Source organism: Gopherus evgoodei, unplaced genomic scaffold (assembly GCF_007399415.2).
Source record: "Gopherus evgoodei ecotype Sinaloan lineage unplaced genomic scaffold, rGopEvg1_v1.p scaffold_80_arrow_ctg1, whole genome shotgun sequence".
Taxonomy (NCBI): Eukaryota; Metazoa; Chordata; order Testudines; family Testudinidae; genus Gopherus; species Gopherus evgoodei.
This window is the reverse complement of record NW_022060101.1, coordinates 162,045-181,987: the sequence shown is the minus strand read 5'-3', so window position 1 is coordinate 181,987 and position 19,943 is coordinate 162,045. Positions and strand designations below refer to the sequence as shown.

The 19,943-nt window shown below is 67.0% G+C and overlaps 1 protein-coding gene across 1 annotated transcript; it reads right to left on the bottom strand.

The window, feature by feature from the left end:
- Positions 1-1,096: 1,096 nt before the first annotated feature.
- LOC115643963 (zinc finger protein 665-like) lies at positions 1,097-13,346 on the bottom strand. Its single transcript, XM_030547988.1, has 5 exons — positions 13,002-13,346; positions 10,007-11,049; positions 4,398-4,518; positions 3,517-3,624; positions 1,097-2,280 (listed from the first exon to the last, which is right to left on the bottom strand). Exons 1-5 carry the CDS (start codon positions 13,072-13,074, stop codon positions 1,184-1,186), a joined length of 2,442 nt encoding a protein of 813 aa, XP_030403848.1. The 5' UTR covers positions 13,075-13,346; the 3' UTR covers positions 1,097-1,183.
- Between the last annotated feature and the right edge of the window lie 6,597 nt (positions 13,347-19,943).

Here is a 19,943-nt window from a genome sequence, read left to right as displayed (position 1 = left end):
CTCCTGCCCCGCGTGGCGTCTCTGGTAGGTGGGTACCAGGGGGACCAGCCAGCCCTAGCAGGGCGGCAAGGGGGTCTCCTGCTCCGCGTGGCATCTCTGGTGGGCAGTTGGATACCAGGGGGACCAGCCGGCCCTAGCAGGGCGGGGTGGGGGTCTCCTGCCCCGCATGGCGTCTCTGGTAGGTGGGCCCAGGAGGACCAGCCAGCCCTAGCAGGGCGGCGAGGGCGTCTCCTGCCCCACGTGGCGTCTCTGGTAGGTGGGTGCCACGGGGACCAGCCGGCCCTAGCAGGGTGGCAAGGGGGTCTCCTGCCCCATGTGGCATCTCTGGTGGGAGTTGGATACCAGGAGGACCAGCCGGCCCTAGCAGGGCGGCGAGGGCGTCTCCTGCCCCGCGTGGCATCTCTGGTAGGTGGGTCCAGGAGGACCAGCCGGCCCTAGCAGGGCGGCGAGGGCGTCTCCTGCCCCGCGTGGCGTCTCTGGTAGGTGGGTACCAGGGGGACCAGCCGGCCCTAGCAGGGCAGCGAGGGGGTCTCCTGCCCCACGTGGCGTCTCTGGTAGGTGGGTACCAGGGGGACCAGCCGGCCCTAGCAGGGCGGCGAGGGCGTCTCCTGCCCCGTGTGGCATCTCTGGTAGGTGGGTACCAGGGGGACCAGGCGGCCCTAGCAGGGCGGCGAGGGCGTCTCCTGCCTCGTGTGGCGTTTCTGGTAGGTGGGTACCAGGGGGACCAGCCGGCCCTAGCAGGGCGGCGAGGGCGTCTCCTGCCCCGCGTGGCATCTCTGGTAGGTGGGTCCAGGAGGACCAGCCGGCCCTAGCAGGGCGGCGAGGGCGTCTCCTGCCCCGCGTGGCGTCTCTGGTAGGTGGGTACCAGGGGGACCAGCCGGCCCTAGCAGGGCAGCGAGGGGGTCTCCTGCCCCACGTGGCGTCTCTGGTAGGTGGGTACCAGGGGGACCAGCCGGCCCTAGCAGGGCGGCGAGGGCGTCTCCTGCCCCATGTGGCATCTCTGGTAGGTGGGTACCAGGGGGACCAGGCGGCCCTAGCAGGGCGGCGAGGGCGTCTCCTGCCTCGTGTGGCGTTTCTGGTAGGTGGGTACCAGGGGGACCAGCCGGCCCTAGCAGGGCGGCGAGGGCGTCTCCTGCCCCGCGTGGCGTCTCTGGTAGGTGGGTACCAGGGGGACCAGGCGGCCCTAGCAGGGCGGCGAGGGCGTCTCCTGCCCCGCGTGGCGTCTCTGGTGGGCGGACAGGCCGGAGACGCGCGAGACGCTCTCCCCGCACTCGGGGCACGGGCGGGTTCGGCGCCCTGCGTGGGTCCTCTGGTGGCGGCTGAGGTTGGAGCTCTGGCTGAAGGTTTTCTGGCAGCGGGGGCAGTGAAAGGGGCGCTCGCCCGTGTGCAGGATCAGGTGGGTGACCAGGTTGGAGCTCTGGATGAAGCTCTTGCCGCAGTCGGGGCAGCGGTAGGGGCGCTCGGCCGCGTGCGTGCGGCGGTGCCGGTTGAGGGTGGAGCTCTGGGCGAAGGCCCGGCCGCAGTCGGCGCAGGCGTAGGGCCGCTCGGCCGTGTGCACCCGCCGGTGCGTCACCAGGGTGGACTTGACGCCGAAGCTCTTGCCGCAGTCGGGGCACTTGTAGGGGCGCTCGCCCGTGTGGATGCGCTGGTGCCGGTGCAGGTGGGAGCCGTGGCTGAAGCGCTTGCCGCAGTCGGGGCAGCGGTAGGGCCGCTCCCCGGTGTGGGTGCGCTGGTGCATGACCAGGTGGGAGGTGCGGCGGAAGCGCTTGCCGCAGTCGGGGCAGCGGTAGGGGGTCTCGGCCGTGTGGGTGCGCTGGTGCCGGATCAGGTTGGAGCTCTGGGCAAAGCGCTTGCCGCAGTCGGGGCAGCGGTAGGGCTCCTCGCCCGTGTGGATGCGCCGGTGCGTGGTCAGGTCCGAGCTCTGGCTGAAGCCCTTCCCGCACTCGGGGCACTTGTAGGGCCGCTCCCCGGTGTGCACGGTCTGGTGCCGGATGAGGTGGGCGCTCTGCCCGAAGCCCTTCCCGCACTCGGGGCAGGTGAAGAGTCTGTCTCCCGGGGAGGCTCTGGGCTGGGCCACGGTCCCGTGGGGGCCTGTGAAATCCGCCCCGTACGGCACAGACTCACCCAGTCTCTCCGCCGTGGCATTGTCAACCTGGCGCTCGCAGGCCACTTCCTGCTGAGGACTCTGGGAACGTCCTGGGAATGTCCCATACAGTTCTGCTGGCTCCGGACCATCCTGTTCGGGATTCTCCTCGGTCTCGCTCACCAGCCCCTCGCCTGCTGGGAGAGAATCCAGACATGGGTCAGTCTCGGCTCGGAAAGGGGGGTGGGAAACCAAAGAACGTTCCCCTGTGGCTGGGAATCTGCCCCTCAGGGACAGACCAGAGCCGGGAGCCCCTGCAGGCTTCAGCGCTCATTTAAAATCAATGCACTGACGTTCCCAGCCCGCCCACTGGGGGAGACGGTTCACTGCTGCTGTGCTGCCTTCCTGAGTCTGCAGACAGGTAGCACCCGTGCCTGGGCTGCTGCCCAGAGCTTCCCCAGCAGCAGCAGCAAAGGGAAATTGGTAAGAATCTGGTCAGTTTCAGGGCTGCTGAGAGACTGATCCAGATCAGGTCAATTTCACTGTGTCCCTGCTGGGAGGCTCTGAACTAGGAGCTATTCACCGGGGGGACGGACAGACAGACAAACACACTGGGATCTAGGGATGATGGTTGGACGGGGTAGGAGCTGGGACGTGGCTAGCCAGAGACTCCCTTCCTGCAGCACGTGGCCATCACATTTACAGGCAGCGACCTGGCGGCAGGAGCTCCCTGCGGCCCCCACCGGCTTAAACTGTCACAGATTTTAAGAAAGAAAATAATCCCTGGCTACAAAGCAAGTCATGGTCATTATCCCCATCTGTACAATGGGGAAACTGAGGCACGGGGCAGGAACACGACTGGCTCGAGGTCACCCAGCAGACCAGTGCCCAACCCAGCTCTCCTGACTAGCAGGCCAGTGCAGTACGCACTAGGCCACGCTGCCTCTTGGTGCTTTTGAAGTGAACTTAATAACGGCACAAAGCAAGAAGGTGAGGTGGGAGAAAATCTCATCCCAGGCGAGGTACAGAAATGAAACCTTCTGCCCCCTGCGTCGGCGCAGCCAAGCGGCTATTTAGCCTGATGGACACACGAACAAACCCCAGGCTCCAGGGCACCCGAGCCATTGCCGGGGGGTCTCTGAGAACAGGCAGCCTGAGCCAGCAGCCGTCCTCTGGTTCGAGGCTCTGAGCTGTTCCCAGCCCTGCTTCTGGGTGACCCCGCAGAAGCCGCGTCCCCTCTGTGGGCCCGTTTCTCCTCCCGTCCGGCCTAGTCAGACTGGGAGCTCTGCAGGGCGGGCAGCCTCTGGGGTTCGTACAGCACCTGGCACGGTGGGGTCCAGGCCCACGAGCTCTGCTAATGCAAATAGTAATAATGACAACCCACGCTGGGGGGATCACCCCTGGTTTCCGACTCGGTTTAAGCGACTCCTCACCTGTGCAGGCGTCTCTCGGGGTCTCCTCAGCGCCCCGGGGACCCGGGACCCCCAGCTCTGCCCCTCGCTCCATCCAGGAGAGCGTGTCCGGCCCAGGGATGAGAAATCCTGCTCGGGGGACGGGAACTGGTGAGATCAGGGCTGGGAACGTAGCCCCACGTTTGTTACATGGAAGGGTCCAGGATTCTAACGCAGCTGCTTTTCGGGCTGGTCCAGGGCGCGGGGAGGGGGGTGGGGAGATACAGAGCTTGACCGGTCTGACCCAGGGCATGGGGAGAGGGCAGGATACTGGGAGGGATGGGCCTAGGGGGCTGATCAGCGGGCACAGGAAGGGGGCTGGATACTGGGTGGGATTGACCCGGGGGGGGCAGGAAAGGGGCTGGATAACGGGAGGGATGGGCCCAGGGGGCAGGCATAGGGGGCAGGAAGGGGGCTGGATAGCGGGAGGGATGGGCCTGGGGGTCTGAACAGGGGGCAGAAAGGGGGATACCACAGTCCCTGGGGTTTCATTGTCCCCTACAGACACCCAGGGCAGCAGGCAGAATGGGGGGGGGCTCTGGGAGGGCAGGGGGGGCTGTGGGATGTTCGGATCTTACTCACCCCCCTGCCTGCTGCTCCTGCCCCAAGGCTGGATGGGGGTCTGCACCCTCCTGTCCCCCTTCCAGCCCCCCCCCCCGGCCGCGGTCCCGCAGCGCCCCAGGCCCGGCCCCTCCCGCACTGCCCCCCATCCCCTCCCACACCTCCCTTCCAGCCCCCCACTCTCCCCCGTCTTCCCCCCATCTTCCCCACTCCTCCCTTCCAGTCCCCCCACTCTCCCTCCCGCCCTCCCACACCTCGCTCCCCCGCCCGCGGTCCCGCAGCGGCCCCGGCCCCTCCCGCACCTGCCGGCCCGGCGCAGCAGCTCCCTCCCCCGGCGGCGCTCGGCGCTGCCCGGCCCAGGGGCGGATCCAGCCCAGCGCGGCCCCCGGGCTCCCCCCGCCCGGGCCGGGAGCAGCTGCGGCGCTGACCCAGGAAGCCCAACCCCCGGGGGGGCGGGGCGGGGAGACCGGGCCCGGGATGGGGGGGGGCATGGGCCCGCCCCCGGACCCGCCTCTCCCGGCCGGTTCCCACCTCCCGGAGGGGTCGGGAGGCTCCCGGAATCACAGACCGTGTCTGGTGGGAACCAGCAGGACCAGGACCAAGCACCGCGCCCGCCCAGCTCCGGCTACTCCCCGCCCCCACGCTGGGGCCCCCAGTCCTGCAGCCCCCCCAGCTCCCTGCTCCGGGGCTGCCCGCCTGAGGGGCAACGTGGGGCTGGACGGGGCACCCGGGTACCCGGGGTCGGGGCGCTCGCCTGGGAGACCCGCCTGCGATTCCAGCCCGCCCCAGGGGGCCTGGCGAGCTTGGGCCAGTCCCTGCCTCTGGGTCCTGCCGGGCCTTGGGGTGACACCCACCCTGCCGCACGGGGGGGCCAGTCCCTGCCTCTGGGTCCCCCCGGGCCTTGGGGTGACACCCCACCTGCTGCACGGGGGGGGGCCAGGCCCTGCCTCTGGGTCCCCCCGGGCCTTGGGGTTACACCCCACCCTGCCGCGGGGGGGGGCCAGGCCCCGCCTCTGGGTCCCCCCGGGCCTTGGGGTGACCCCCCCACCCTGCCGCACGGGGGGGGGCCAGGCCCTGCCTCTGGGTCCCCCCGGGCCTTGGGGTTACACCCCACCCTGCCGCGGGGGGGGGCCAGGCCACGCCTCTGGGTCCCCCCGGGCCTTGGGGTGACCCCCCCACCCTGCCGCACGGGGGGGGGCCAGGCCCCGCCTCTGGGTCCCCCCGGGCCTTGGGGTGACACCCCCACCCTGCCGCGGGGGGGGGCCAGTCCCTGCCTCTGGGTCCCCCCGGGCCTTGGGGTGACCCCTACCCTGCTGCACGGGGGGGCCAGGCCCTGGCCTCTGGGTCCCCCCGGGCCTTGGGGTGACACCCACCCTGCCGCACGGGGGGGCCAGTCCCTGCCTCTGGGTCCCCCCGGGCCTTGGGGTGACACCCCACCTGCTGCACGGGGGGGGGCCAGGCCCTGCCTCTGGGTCCCCCCGGGCCTTGGGGTTACACCCCACCCTGCCGCGGGGGGGGGCCAGGCCCCGCCTCTGGGTCCCCCCGGGCCTTGGGGTGACCCCCCCACCCTGCCGCACGGGGGGGGGCCAGGCCCTGCCTCTGGGTCCCCCCGGGCCTTGGGGTTACACCCCACCCTGCCGCGGGGGGGGGCCAGGCCACGCCTCTGGGTCCCCCCGGGCCTTGGGGTGACCCCCCCACCCTGCCGCACGGGGGGGGGCCAGGCCCCGCCTCTGGGTCCCCCCGGGCCTTGGGGTGACACCCCCACCCTGCCGCGGGGGGGGGCCAGTCCCTGCCTCTGGGTCCCCCCGGGCCTTGGGGTGACCCCTACCCTGCTGCACGGGGGGGCCAGGCCCTGGCCTCTGGGTCCCCCCGGGCCTTGGGGTGACCCCCCCACCCTGCCGCGGGGGGGGCCAGTCCCCGCCTCTGGGTCCCCCCGGGCCTTGGGGTGACCCCCCACCCTGCCGCACGGGGGGGGCCAGTCCCCGCCTCTGGGTCCCCCCGGGCCTTGGGGTGACACCCCCACCCTGCTGCACGGGGGGGGGCCAGTCCCCGCCTCTGGGTCCCCCCGGGCCTTGGGGTGACCCCCCACCCTGCCGCACGGGGGGGCCAGTCCCCGCCTCTGGGTCCCCCTGGGCCTTGGGGTGACACCCCCCTCCCTGCTGCACGGGGGGGGCCAGTCCCCGCCTCTGGGTCCTGCCGGGCCTTGGGGTGACCCCCACCCTGCCGCACAGGGGGGCCAGTCCCTGCCTCTGGGTCCCCCTGGGCCTTGGGGTGACCCCCCACCCTGCCGCGGGGGGGGCCAGTCCCCGCCTCTGGGTCCTGCCGGTCCTTGGGGTGACCCCCCCACCCTGCCACACGGGGGGGGGGCCAGTCCCTGCCTCTGGGTCCCCCCGGGCCTTGGGGTGACCCCCCCACCCTGCCGCACGGGGGGGCCCGGCCCTGCCTCTGGGTCCCCCCGGGCCTTGGGGTGACCCCCCCACCCTGCCGCACAGGGGGGCCAGTCCCTGCCTCTGGGTCCCGCCGGGCCTTGGGGTGACCCCCCCACCCTGCCGCACGGGGGGGCCAGTCCCTGCCTCTGGGTCCCCCCGGGCCTTGGGGTGACACCCCCACCCTGCCGCACGGGGGGGCCAGGCCCTGCCTCTGGGTCCCCCCGGGCCTTGGGGTGACCCCCCCACCCTGCCGCACGGGGGGGGCCAGTCCCTGCCTCTGGGTCCCCCCGGGCCTTGGGGTGACCCCCCACCCTGCCGCACGGGGGGGGCCAGTCCCCGCCTCTGGGTCCCCCCGGGCCTTGGGGTGACACCCCCACCCTGCTGCACGGGGGGGGGCCAGTCCCCGCCTCTGGGTCCCCCCGGGCCTTGGGGTGACCCCCCACCCTGCCGCACGGGGGGGCCAGTCCCCGCCTCTGGGTCCCCCTGGGCCTTGGGGTGACACCCCCCTCCCTGCTGCACGGGGGGGGCCAGTCCCCGCCTCTGGGTCCTGCCGGGCCTTGGGGTGACCCCCACCCTGCCGCACAGGGGGGCCAGTCCCTGCCTCTGGGTCCCCCTGGGCCTTGGGGTGACCCCCCACCCTGCCGCGGGGGGGGCCAGTCCCCGCCTCTGGGTCCTGCCGGTCCTTGGGGTGACCCCCCCACCCTGCCGCACGGGGGGGGGGCCAGTCCCTGCCTCTGGGTCCCCCCGGGCCTTGGGGTGACCCCCCCACCCTGCCGCACGGGGGGGCCCGGCCCTGCCTCTGGGTCCCCCCGGGCCTTGGGGTGACCCCCCCACCCTGCCGCACAGGGGGGCCAGTCCCTGCCTCTGGGTCCCGCCGGGCCTTGGGGTGACCCCCCCACCCTGCCGCACGGGGGGGCCAGTCCCTGCCTCTGGGTCCCCCCGGGCCTTGGGGTGACACCCCCACCCTGCCGCACGGGGGGGGCCAGGCCCTGCCTCTGGGTCCCCCCGGGCCTTGGGGTGACCCCCCCACCCTGCCGCACGGGGGGGGCCAGTCCCTGCCTCTGGGTCCCCCCGGGCCTTGGGGTGACCCCCCACCCTGCCGCACGGGGGGGCCAGGCCCCGCCTCTGGGTCCCCCTGGGCCTTGGGGTGACCCCCCCACCCTGCCGCACGGGGGGGGCCAGTCCCTGCCTCTGGGTCCCCCTGGGCCTTGGGGTGACCCCCCACCCTGCCGCACGGGGGGGCCAGTCCCTGCCTCTGGGTCCCCCCGGGCCTTGGGGTGACCCCCCCACCCTGCCGCACGGGGGGGGCCAGTCCCTGCCTCTGGGTCCCCCCGGGCCTTGGGGTGACCCCCCACCCTGCCGCACGGGGGGGCCAGGCCCCGCCTCTGGGTCCCCCTGGGCCTTGGGGTGACCCCCCCACCCTGCCGCACGGGGGGGGCCAGTCCCTGCCTCTGGGTCCCCCCGGGCCTTGGGGTGACCCCCCACCCTGCCGCACGGGGGGGGCCTGTCCCTGCCTCTGGGTCCCCCTGGGCCTTGGGGTGACCCCCACCCTGCCGCACGGGGGGGCCAGTCCCTGCCTCTGGGTCCTGCCGGGCCTTGGGGTGACCCCCCCACCCTGCCGCACGGGGGGACCAGGCCAAATTTCTTGGTCAAGGTAGCATCAAGGGCCAGATTCCAGAGACAGTAACAAAAAATACCAACAATGAAATAAGTAAATAGATTTCGGGGTCTGGGCAAACGTGTCTGGCGGTCCAGATCTGGCCGGCGTCCCCTGTTCTAGTGGGACTGCCCGGTCAGTGACAGCCTCGGACAGCGGGAAGCAGGTCTCAAGGACGGGGATGGAGCCCGTGAAGAACTGAGTGGACGGCAGGGACGGGAGACATGCGACATGACAGATCGTGGAGCTGTATCTAAGGAAGGGGCCATGTTTTAATGCCTGGTAATGATGATCAGTTTTGCATTTCGTGAGAATCGTTCTGTTTGTGACGTTGTGTAAACCAGCTAACCAGCGATGGTGCCTTGGGGGACGCTGACCAGACTTTGCAGACGTCCCTGTGCCATTCAGGGTTACAGGGTGAGGAGTGTACAAATGCTCGATACCCGTACGACTGTTTAAAACTCACCTCGGCTTTCCTGGTAACAAATGAACAAAACCCTGTTTGCAAGAACCATGGGTTTGTATGGTCTCTTACGTAGGTAAGAAGGGGGAAGATTTAATGCTTTTCCGGGACGGGCCAGCTAGTTTAAAAGCAACCCCACGTCTTCAAACGACGGACAGAAAGCTCTTCGCCCATATTCCTGATTATCCGGATTTGTGATGATCCATTCTGGCCCCGGTCCCAGTTCAATCGGATACACAGGATCCTGCTGTAATTGTTGGGAATGACGGGGTACGGGACAGAGCGACACAGACCCTGCAGCCCCCCGGCCAAGGGATTCCTGGAGGGAGGGTCAGGTCATTAGCCCAGGGACCTGATGGGACAATCAGGTTTATAACTTCAGCCTGCCTGAGAAGTAACCACGAAAAGGCTGTCAGGTTATCCTGAGTCACGGATGTTACAGACAGGTGACAAAACCCAGCCCGAGCCTGAATTATTGAACCGAAGAGGCTGATTGCTACGGCCCTGGGACTGGGTGTGTTAAAGCTTGAATGTAGTAAATAAGAAAACGGGGGAACGAAGTCACTTACATGCAGTTTGTCCATATGGAAATACATTTAATCGGTGAACATAACGATGAGAGGCTGGGCCAGGCTGCCCCCCCCCCCCCCCCCCTTCGTGCGGCCTTAAAGAAAGAGACTTTGGGGGGAAAACAACACAACCAGACGGGTCTCCTGAAGTGAGTTTCCCCATCCTGGCTGCCACCCCCATCCCTGGGATCTCAACCCTGAGAAATGTCCACCCAGCCCAGGGAGTGGGACCCACAGGACACGGCCACCTCCCCCAGCTCCAGCCAAAGCCCAGACAACACCTGGGCTGAACAGGATCAGACGTTTGGCTCCAGCCCGTCTCCGCTCCCTTCTCCTGTCCCGTCACTGCCAGCTCTGATGCACCCAGGAGACGCTCAAAGGGCCTTTCCTCTCTCCGGTGGATGGGACCGGGACTGGGACCACGGACGCTGTGACAGGGAAAGCCTGGCTGGCTTCGTACTTCACACTGCAAAGGCTTTACCGGCTCGGCCTCCTGTGCTGCGTCGTTACGAAACGGTTCCCAGGCTGCTGACGGTGCATGCCCTGGCGCTGAGCGGGCAGCGGTCTCTGCACCCCGCCCCGGCCTGTGATTAACACTGTGTAACGGTGGACAGCGGCTGCGTTATGTTAACACCTTCGGCCCATTCACTCCGTCCCCCTACGCCGGGCTGGCGGATGGAAGAGCTGGTCGGGACTGCCAGGGGCTGCCGAGCCGGAGGAGTCCCCGATCGGCCACCCCCGAGGCCAGCGAGCGGGCGGCTGGCCGCAGCGCCCGGGAGGCCGGCCGGGGTCAGTCCCCCGCGTGCAGCCGCTGGTGCACCAGCAGGTTGGCCCTCTGGCTGAAGCGCTTGCCGCAGCCGGGGCACTGGTGGGGGCGCTCGCCCGTGTGGGTGCGCTGGTGGGTCAGCAGGTTGGCGCGCTGGTTGAAGCTCTTGGGGCAGCGGGGGCAGCGGAAGGGGCGCTCGCCCGTGTGCAGCACCCGGTGCGTCAGCAGGTTGGAGCTGCGGTTGAAGCTCTTGCCGCACTCCAGGCAGCGGAACGGCCGCTCGCCCACGTGGATGCGCCGGTGCCGGTTGAGGGTGGAGCTCTGGGTGAAGCGCTTCCCGCACTCGGCGCAGGCGAAGGGCCGCTCGGCCGTGTGCACCCGGCGGTGGTTGACCAGCGTGGAGCGCACGCTGAAGCGCTCGCCGCAGTCCGGGCACTGGTGGGGGCGCTCGCCCGTGTGGGTGCGCCGGTGCTGCGCCACGTCCGAGCTGGTGCGGAAGCCCTTGCCGCAGTCGGGGCACTTGCAGGGGCGCTCGGCGGTGTGGGTGCGCTGGTGGGCCAGGCGGTGCGAGCTGCGGCGGAAGCGCTTCCCGCACTCGGGGCACGGGTAGGGGGCCTCGGCCGTGTGGCTGCGCTGGTGGATGATGAGCTCCGAGCTCTGGCGGAAGCGCTTCCCGCACTCGGCACAGTGGAAGGGCTCTTCGCCCGTGTGGAGCCGGCGGTGGCTCACCAGGTCCGAGTTCTGCCGGTAGCTCTTCCCGCAGTCCGTGCACTGGTAGGGCCGCTCGCCCGTGTGCACCGTCTGGTGCCGGATGAAGTGCGAGCTCTGCATGAAGCTTTTCCCGCACTCCGGGCAGGTGTAGAGTCGCCCTGACCGGGCTGTGGCTTCGCTCGGGTCCATTGTGTCGCCCCCGTGGGGAGCGGGTTCACCCCCACTCTCTTCCGTGAGGTTCCCCTGCTGCCCCTCGGAGGCTTTCCCCGGCTCCGGACTCCTGGACATGTCCCCTCCGGATCCTCCTGGCAGCGTCTCATGCGCCACCCCTGGCTGAGTCACCTCCTCGTTCCCACGCGCTGGAAGAAAGAGAGAATCCAGACACCCGTCACTCCTGCACTGGACTCCTCAGGAAAGGGGAACAGACCCGAGGTGTAAACCCCCCTCTGGCTGCTCTGACTGCCCCTGGCGGGAGGGGAGGCCCCAGGCTGGGAACGCCCGCAGGATTCAAGCTCTCATTTCTGGCTTTTGGTTTTGTAAGGAGCCAGATGAGGCTGCACAGCCTTCCTGAGTCTGCAGACAGGCAGCTCTGGTGCCGCTGAGATCCCCAGTAGCAGGAAATTGAGAAGACACTGGCCATTTTCAGGGCAGTTTCCTGTGGGCTGCTGTGACACTGACAAATCAGGTCAATTTCACTCTGAGGGATTGCAAGGGTTCTGAGCACCAGGGGAGGGAGGACTTGGGGCTATTCCCAGGGTTGGGGGGGTCAATTGGGTACACTAGGATCCAGGGGCGGATGGACAGATAGTGCAGGGTCTAGGGATGGGACCAAACCCGTCTCCTTTGCTGCAGCGAGTGGCCGCCAGGTTCCCCACACCTCAACAGGAGCACGGGAGGCGTCCCCGCGGTTCAGCTTCACGCGCAGATGTCAGCACTTTCAAAATGTACGTAGAAAATGCCCCTGCAAGTCCCAGGACGTCGGCTGGGCGGGGGTGGGAGCGATCCATGAAAGCCACCACGCTGCCGGGCACAGCCGGCCTGAGACGCTGGGTGACTAGTCAGCGTCAGCGCGACCCCCAGGCCTCACCCCAGGGGAATCACCGGTGTGATGGGTGCTGAGGGGCTGCGCGGTCTGGTGGGTCAGACTCACAGAGCTTACGGCCAGAACGGACCTGGACAAAGATCCCTTTAGTAGCTGCTATTTTCCCCCCCTCCCAGGGACTTAAACACCACAATCAAGTCACTCCTCCACCTTTGGACTCCCGGGCTCTATTCCCAGCTCCACCACTGGCTGCTACGTCCTCTCGCTGGGCTTCTGTTTGCCCTCACACCCCTCCTCTCGCTGGCCGTTCACGCGACAGGGTCGCCGGGGCAGGGACTGTCTCTCGCTAGGTGTATGTCCAGCTCCGAGCACAATGGGCTCCTGAGCTCAGGCCGGGCTAGATGCTCACGTCACACAAATCGTTATTGTTCTTCATGGGGTACAAAACGAAAAAAGCAAGGAACGTAGCGAGGTCAAAACCTGGGCTGAGGCCTGGGGTGTACACGAGGCCTTTGCAGTGATGATGTTACTGCTCCGGGCCTCCATAGCAGCTGTTCCTCTGGAGGTCGCAAAGCACTGTGCAAAGATGGTTCGCGGTGCATGATCTGCCTAACAACAGGGAAACCGAGGCACAGAAATGGGAAAGAAGGCGGCGGGGCTGGGAACTCAGGTCATAAGATCCAACAAAGAACTGAGCGTAAGGTGGTAGAAATTGGGTGTTGTGGTGAGATTTCGTGAGACACTGCGTGAGTCTGTGTCCCACTGCCTTGTACTATGCACATAAACACACCTCTGTAAACGTGCGTGTGGAGGGGGACGGCGGCCTGGGGTTTAATCTAATCTGATGAGCTGCTTTGCCCTCAATACAGAATTAACCCCCCAGCTGCATTTACTCCCCCCCTCCTGAAATCCCCTCCCTGCCCGCGCTGGCTGCAGGGCACCGCCAGGCGAGAGTCACTGTCGGATGAGCGAAGGAACCGCATGTCCTAACCCCACCCTGTTTTCTTCGCGCCCGCAGCAGCATCTGCCCAGTCTGCGTCGCCGCGGCCCCTGCACAATCGTCGGCCCGTTGTGGTGTGCGGGTCTCTCACACAGGAGCAGGGCAGCGAAAAACATTTACAAACATAAAATGAGATTGGGGAAAGCCAGGGGGCCGGGGCAGCCCCTGGCCAGCCCGTAAAGCCCCTTCTGTTACTGCCCAGGATTTAAAGGCCCCAGGAAGCCGGGGGAGGGGGGGCGATTTCCAAGCTGGTTTAAGCGACTCCTCACCTGTGTGGGCGTCTCTCGGGGTCTCCTGAGCGCCCTGGGGACCTGGGACCTCCGGCTGTGCCCCTCGCTCCATCCGGGACAGCGCGTCCGGCCCAGGATCAGAAATCCTGCTCGGGGCCGGGACAGGTGAGATCAGGGTGTGCGACGCAGCAGGACAATATCTGCTACAGGGAACGGCCTATGATTTGAACCCAGCTCCGTGGCCTGACCCGGGGTCTGGGGATGGGGCAGGACACCGGGCAGGATGGGCCCATGAGGCTGACCCAGGGGCAGGGAGGGGGATACCACAGCCTCTGGGGTCTCACTGTCTCCACTTCAGACACCCAGGATGGGGTGGGGGGACGGGGTGGGGGGGGGGCTTTGGGAGGGCTGTGGGATGTTCAGATCTTAGTCACTCCCCTGCCTGCTGCTCCTGCCCCATTGCTGGATGGGGGTCTGCACCCTCTCCCCACCACGGCCCTCCATCCCTCCTGTCCTCTCCCCGCCTCTTCCAGCCCCCACGACCCACTCTCCGCCCGCGGTCCTGCAGCACCCAGCCCGGCCCCTCCCGTACTGCCCCCATCCCCTCCTGCCCTCCCACACCTCCCCCCCGCCCGCGGTCCTGCAGCGCCCAGCCCGGCCCCTCCCGTACTGCCCCATCCCCTCCTGCCCTCCCACACCTCCCCCCCGCCCGCGGTCCTGCAGCGCCAAGCCCGGCCCTTCCCGTACTGCCCCCATCCCCTCCTGCCCTCCCACACCTCCCCCCGCCCGTGGTCCTGCAGCGCCCCTCGGCCCGGCCCCTCCCGCACCAGCCGGCCCCGGCGCAGCAGCTCCCACCCCCAGCGGAGCTCGGCGCTGCCCGGCCCAGGGGCGGCTCCAGCCCAGCGCGGCCCCCGGGCTCCCCGCGCCCGGGCCGGGAGCACAAGTGGGGGCCAGCACGGATGCAGCAGCGGCGCTGACCCAGGAAGCCCAACCCCCGGGGGGGCGGGGAGCAGCCCATGGACCCGCCCCCGCTGCCGGGAGGGGAGCGGCACAGAGAGGACCCGTCTACCCTGGATCGCACACCCGGGGCTGCGGCCCCTGCTAGTGCGCTCGGGGCAGGCTGGGGTCGGGGGCGCGGGGCACGCAGAGACGGGCCCTTTGTGCAGAGTCAGCACCCGGGTCTCCCCATCGCCCCCACCCCTGGCTCAGGAGTGGGTGTCCCAGAGCCTGGCCACAGCCCCGACCCGCCTCCTGTCCCCAGGGGAGGGACAGACAGGGCTGGCATGGGGGGCTGTGGGCCCTGCATTGCAGGGGGTCCAGGAGGGGGAGCCGGTGTTTGGGGCTGCGGGAGGGGGGGCGAATTCCACACCCCACCGTCCTGGGCACCCCGAGAGCCATCGCTCTGCCATTGCCTGAAACACCTCTTTCCTCCCCGCAGGCAGAGTCTACACTAGGGCACAGCCAGCGGCATATAGATGTGTCCCTGCCACCGTCTCCGTGTCCCCCACTGGCCAGCCAAGCCGTGAGCGGGGACAGGGGGCCTGGCTGCCTGTTCCCTCATCACCACCATCCCCCAGAACCCCGCTGGCCCCTGGCCCCCACTCACCCTGAGCCCCCAGCTCTGTGGAGGTCTGGGAAGGGTGCTGAAGAGGTGCCAAGGGTGGCTGGGTGGGTGCTGGAGCAGCTGGTGGGTGGGTGCTGGGGTCCCTGGGTGGGTCGCAGAGGCCGGGGGCACAGAGGCTGTCTGGGCAGGAACCCGCTGGGCCATGGGCAGCTGGGCAGCCCTGGGTGTGTGCCGAGCAGGAGACCCCCGAGCCAGCGTGGTGGTGGTGGGGGGGTGCTGAGCCGGGAAGGCCTGGGGGAGACGTAACTTAGCCGTGGGGCGACACCTTCGGGGCCTGTGAACTCATGGTGCCAAGGGGGCGCCCAGAGCAGAAAACCACCAGGGATCCCAGCTAGGTCACTGCCCAGGCCATAGGGAGCCTCTGCCCCATGGGAGCCCCATTGCACCCGTCTTCTCCAGAGAAAGGCTGTGAAGCCCCTGGAGACGCCCCTGCTGGGTTGGGGGGTGCTGGGATGGGGTCTGGTTCAGTGCTGTTCTCCCCACCCAGGAGTTGCGGGGTGGAGGGGCTGCTCTTCCACCTCGGCCCTCAGCCATGGGGCCTGGCCCTGCTCCAGGCCCAGCGTGGGGGCTGCCCCACCACTTCCCTTCACAGCTCAGGCCCTCAGCAATCAGGGGCAGCCCTCTCCCTCCTGGGGGGTGTCTGACACACAGGACAAACCCGTCCGATGCTCATCAGCTATTTCCTGTCTCCCCCCAGCACAGCCAGTTCACAGCTCCCAGCCTGTGTCCGGCTCCGAGAGGCAAACCCTGCAGCATCCCGGGGGCGGGGGGCAGAATCAACCTTTACTGACATTTACCAATAAAAAATCTCGTCAGTTCCAAGCCCAGGTACCAGTACCAGCCAGCACCGGGAGGGGGCCAGTGCCCCACGCTGCGTGGGGTGGATCACAACAGTTCTATCCGGGGTAGAAAAATACCAACAATCCTAGGAATGGCCACACCGGGTCAGACTAAGGGTCCCGCTAGCCCCGTGTCCTGTCTGCCGACACTGGCCAGTGCCAGGCGCCTCGCAGGGAATGAACAGAACAGGGCGATTATCCAGGGACCCAGCCCCGGTCAGCCAGGCCCAGCTTCTGGCAGGCAGCATCCAGCAAATGCCCTTGGAGCCGTCTGTGCCAGGAGATGGGGATCTTTACGTGTACTAACCACACAGACACACACAGAGAGACACACACACACACACATACATACACAACGCAGTCTGTGAGGTCACTGGGGCCTTCTGTGCCAGGAGATGGGGATGTTTACGGGTACACACATACACCCACACACACACACAGACACACACACAGCCTGCAGTCTGTGAGATGACTGGGGCCTTCTGTGCCAGGAGATGGGGACATAGACACAAGCACACACACACACACACACAGACACACACACACACACACACACAGCCTGCAGTCTGTGAGGTGACTGGGGCAGGGACCGTCTGCTGGCTCCATGTCCGTGCAGTGCCCAGCGCGCCCAGCCCATCCTTAGGGCCCGTCGGTGCTGCTGACGTACAAATCACCACGCTAGGCGCTGGGAGCCCTGGTGACATCTCGCCTGCTCTGAGCACCGTGCGCTGCATTCAGGGACTCGGCAGCCCTGGGGTCGCTGTCGTGCCATTTGGCCGGCGCTTTCCCTCTGGGGGCGGCCGCGGGGCCTGGGCCTTGGAGGAACACAGGGCGAATTGTCCCCGCTGTGTTGGGCTGCAGAGAGAGCCGCTGAGACGCCCGGCTGCGAGTAGCACCTTGCCATGAGCTCAGCGCGGCGTCAGGGGCAAGGGCGGGTGCCGGGCTGGTCACAGCCCCAGGGACTCGCCTGGGCCCCGCATGGTGGTTAGTTCCCGGGGGAGTTGTGGGGACCCCCCCCGGGGCAGAACACGCTCACACACACACACACACACACACACACACACACACACACACACACACACAGCATCCCGCAGGCCAAGGGGCCCCACAGACCCTGCTGGGGGGGGGCAATATGTGTCACACCCGGGCGTGTGCAGGGGGCTGTACAGGGACAGGGCCCTTCCCACACAGACCCCGCGCTGGGCACAGGGACCCCACAGACCCTGCCGGGGGGGCAATATGTGTCACACCCAGGCCCGGGCTGGGGGCTGTACAGGGCAAGGGTCCTTCCCACACAGACCCTGCGCTGGGAACAGGGGCCCCACAGACTCTACCGGGGGGCAATATGTGTCACATGCGGGCACGTGCAGGGGGCTGTACAGGGACAGGGTCCTTCCCACACAGCCCCTGCGCTGGGAACAGGGGCCCCACAGACTCTACCGGGGGGCAATATGTGTCACACCCGGGTACGTGCAGGTGGCTGTACAGGGCCAGGGCCCTTCCCGCACAGACCCCGCGCTGGGCACAGGGACCCCACAGACCCTGCCAGGGGGTGATATGTGTCACACCCAGGCCCGGGCTGGGGGCTGTACAGGGAGGGGCCCCATGCTGGGCTCTGAGCTCAGCAGCGCTGGGCCCCGGGGAAGCCGAAGACGGGCGTGGGGGGACCTTCAAATTGTGCCCCCCCATCAGCAGGCGGCTCTACAAAGTCTCCCGCCCCCCTCCAGCTGCAGCCCCTGCAGACCGGGGAGGCCGGGCTCAGCCCTGGACCTGGCGGGATCTCGCGTGGTGGAACAGCTGGGGCTGGCCAGGGCAGGGGCGGGGCCGCGTGAGCACGTATGCAGATTTCCCTGAGAGCGGAGCATTGTGGGAACGGCAGCAGGCGGCCGAGCAGGGCCCCTGTTGACCGTGCGGGGCTCGGCGGCGAGAAGGGTCCGAGCCCGGGCCCGTCGGGGCAGCTGGCGGCGGGCGGAGCCGGTGTGGGCGGGGCCGGCGGTCGGTCCGAGTCGGGCCCCACCGTGTGTTGAGAGTGTGGGGCGAGCGAGGGCGGGCGGCATCGGGGGTTGAACCGCTCATACTTACCTGGCCGGGGAGATCCGGTGATCACGGGGGTGGTGGGCGGTGGGTGGTGGGTGCTCCAGGGGCGGAGGGAGCAGAGGGGGGCTGGGGGGAGCACTCCAGGGACTGGGGCTCAGGGGAAGCTCAGGAATGGGGAGCTGGGCCCCTGCAGGGACACCCTACGGAGGGCAGGTTTCTGGTGGCAGAGGGGGGGCTGGGGTGACGGAAAGTCCCTAAAAGAGGTGGGGCCATTAGTGGGGCCCCCCGCTCTCCCTGTCCGCTCGCGCCTTTGGCCATGGAACGGCGCCACCTCGTGGCGATTTGGGGGCGGGCACTGGGCCGGGAGGAAGCCCGAGGGCCTCACTGACACAAGGCTGCGCTGCCAGGGCGCCCCAGCCTGGGGGAGAAGGGAGGCGCTGCGGGAGGGGGGAGGAGCCTGGGAGTGACCCTGAGGGGTTGGTGGGTGTGGGTGGGAGAAGTACCGAACAGTTTCTTTGCGGGAGGGCACCCAGAGGATTCAGGGGGCCTGGGGCAAAGCAATTTTGGGGGCCCCTTCCATAAAAACAAGTTGCAATACTATAGAATACTATATTCTCATGGGGGCCCTTGTGGGGCTCAGGGCAAATTGCCCCACTTGCCCCCCCACCCCCCAGGCAACCCTGGTTGAGGGTCCTCCCCTGTCCCGGTGTGGCCCAAAGGCCCCCCTCCCATCAGCCTCCCGGCCTAGGCATCTGACTCAAACCTTCCGCCTGATCCTATAAATGGTCCCTAGTCTCTGGGGAAAATAGGTACAGAGCCTGCTTCCTACGCTAAAACTGTGGTAATTTTCTCAAGGTGGGAGGGGTGGAAATTTTTTTCCTGAGGGGGACACTGATGAGAGTGACTGACCCAAAACAGCCAGCTAACAAACCCTCCCGCTGCCCCTCGCAGATGTTGTCGGCAGGGCAGCGCGCCCTCTGGGTGCCCAAGTCTCTCTGTGTCCTTGCAGTAGGAGGATTTTACGGCTGTACTTTGTATGATTTAGAATAAAGGATAAAGAATAATAATGTAGCAAGTATTACATGGACTGGTGTAGGATTTCCCCACATTCTGCCAGCCACCCTTTCTGAAATGGGCTAAGGGGCCATTGGTAGAGATGCATCAGCCAGAATCTGTGTCTGGGCTGATTTCAAGGCAGGGACAGACCTTTAGGGTCACCCCTTTGTTGTAGGTTTAGCATTTGGAAATAAGTAAATGAATGCGATGATTGTTTTCTCCTGCATTGCAGTTGGATGTTCCTGTTCCAACGCTCTGTGTAAAGCGATCCTGTGTTGTGTATGAATGAGGCATGGATGTGTTAGAGGATAAGTGGAGAGAGGATGAGAAGAACAATTTAAGAAAACGCACTCGTCAAAGGACAATTCAGCACGATGGTGCAGAACTCGCTGGTCCCAAAGAAGGAAGATCATTGTATAACCAGGGGGCCTTGCCATGAAACTGTGGGTTCATCCTGCCAAGACTTCCCCGGAGCATCGTGTCTCGACCGACGGGACCCGGCTCCTCCCTACCCACAATCAACCCAGCTGGGCACTAGATTGATCCAGACTCTGGACTGGTCACTGTAACATCGACTGGCGGGACAGTGCGTGTGTGATTGGATGCATATGCTAATTGTTGTATTTCCAATAAATGCGGCACGTTGCCTTTTCCCCGGAAAAGATCCCGTGTGCTTCTTATAAGCAAAACATCCCACTCAGGTGGACTCGCTGCAGGGAGCCCTTGGCGTGAAGCAGGGTGCTGATGGCTCCGAGGTTCAGTTCCAGGAGGTGGTGAAGTCACGACACTTGCCCTAGTCAGCGAGTGACACACTAAGTGATACACTAAGTGTCACTAAGTGAGTCTGGCACCCTGAAGTAGCCCTCCCAGGGACATCACTCTCCTAGGGCTGCCAGCTCCAATTGGCTGTCTGGGGGATGGAGTGGGATTTGTCTGTAATATTTTGTATGAATACTGTGTGTGCCTCAGTTTCCCCTGTACACTGCATTGTTGACTAGGTGGGGGGGAAAGGCTGTTTACTCTTTGCAGAGGCCCAACGGCCCAGAGCATGTCGACTTCCTGCCTCTCAGCCAGGGAGCTGCGCCCCATTCCCCTGGCCACGAACATGGACCAGGTGGGGGTGAGCTCACCCGAGAACTAGAGACAAAAGGGGAACAGGGGACAGAGACCCAGACCGGGAGCCAAGGGGTCCATACAACTTGGCTGGGGCTGGGAGACCCTCAAAGGAACTCTGCTGTACCCCATTTCTCAGTGCTGGCCTGAGGGCTTCCTAGGCCGTGTGCCAATCACCCCATAAACCCGCCCGCTGACAGGCTGCCTGAGTCCCTGCTCACGCGGTGCGGGCATCGCCCCCTTTGGGGTACACGTCTCTTGGGGGTGCCCAGCCCAGGAGGACTCGCAGTGTCAGGCTGGGGTGCTAGCGGG

Coding starts and splice junctions, on each gene's coding strand:
- LOC115643963 (XM_030547988.1), bottom strand. CDS start 13,074: ATGGAGCGAGGGGCACAGCCGGAGGTCCCAGGTCCCCAGGGCGCTCAG. Junction 4,519..10,006: donor AGCGGCTGCACGCGGGGGAC/TGACCCCGGCCG, acceptor TTCCTGGGTCAG/CGCCGCAGCTGCTCCCGGCC. Junction 3,625..4,397: donor CTGCTGCGCCGGGCCGGCAG/GTGCGGGAGGGG, acceptor TCCCCCGAGCAG/GATTTCTCATCCCTGGGCCG.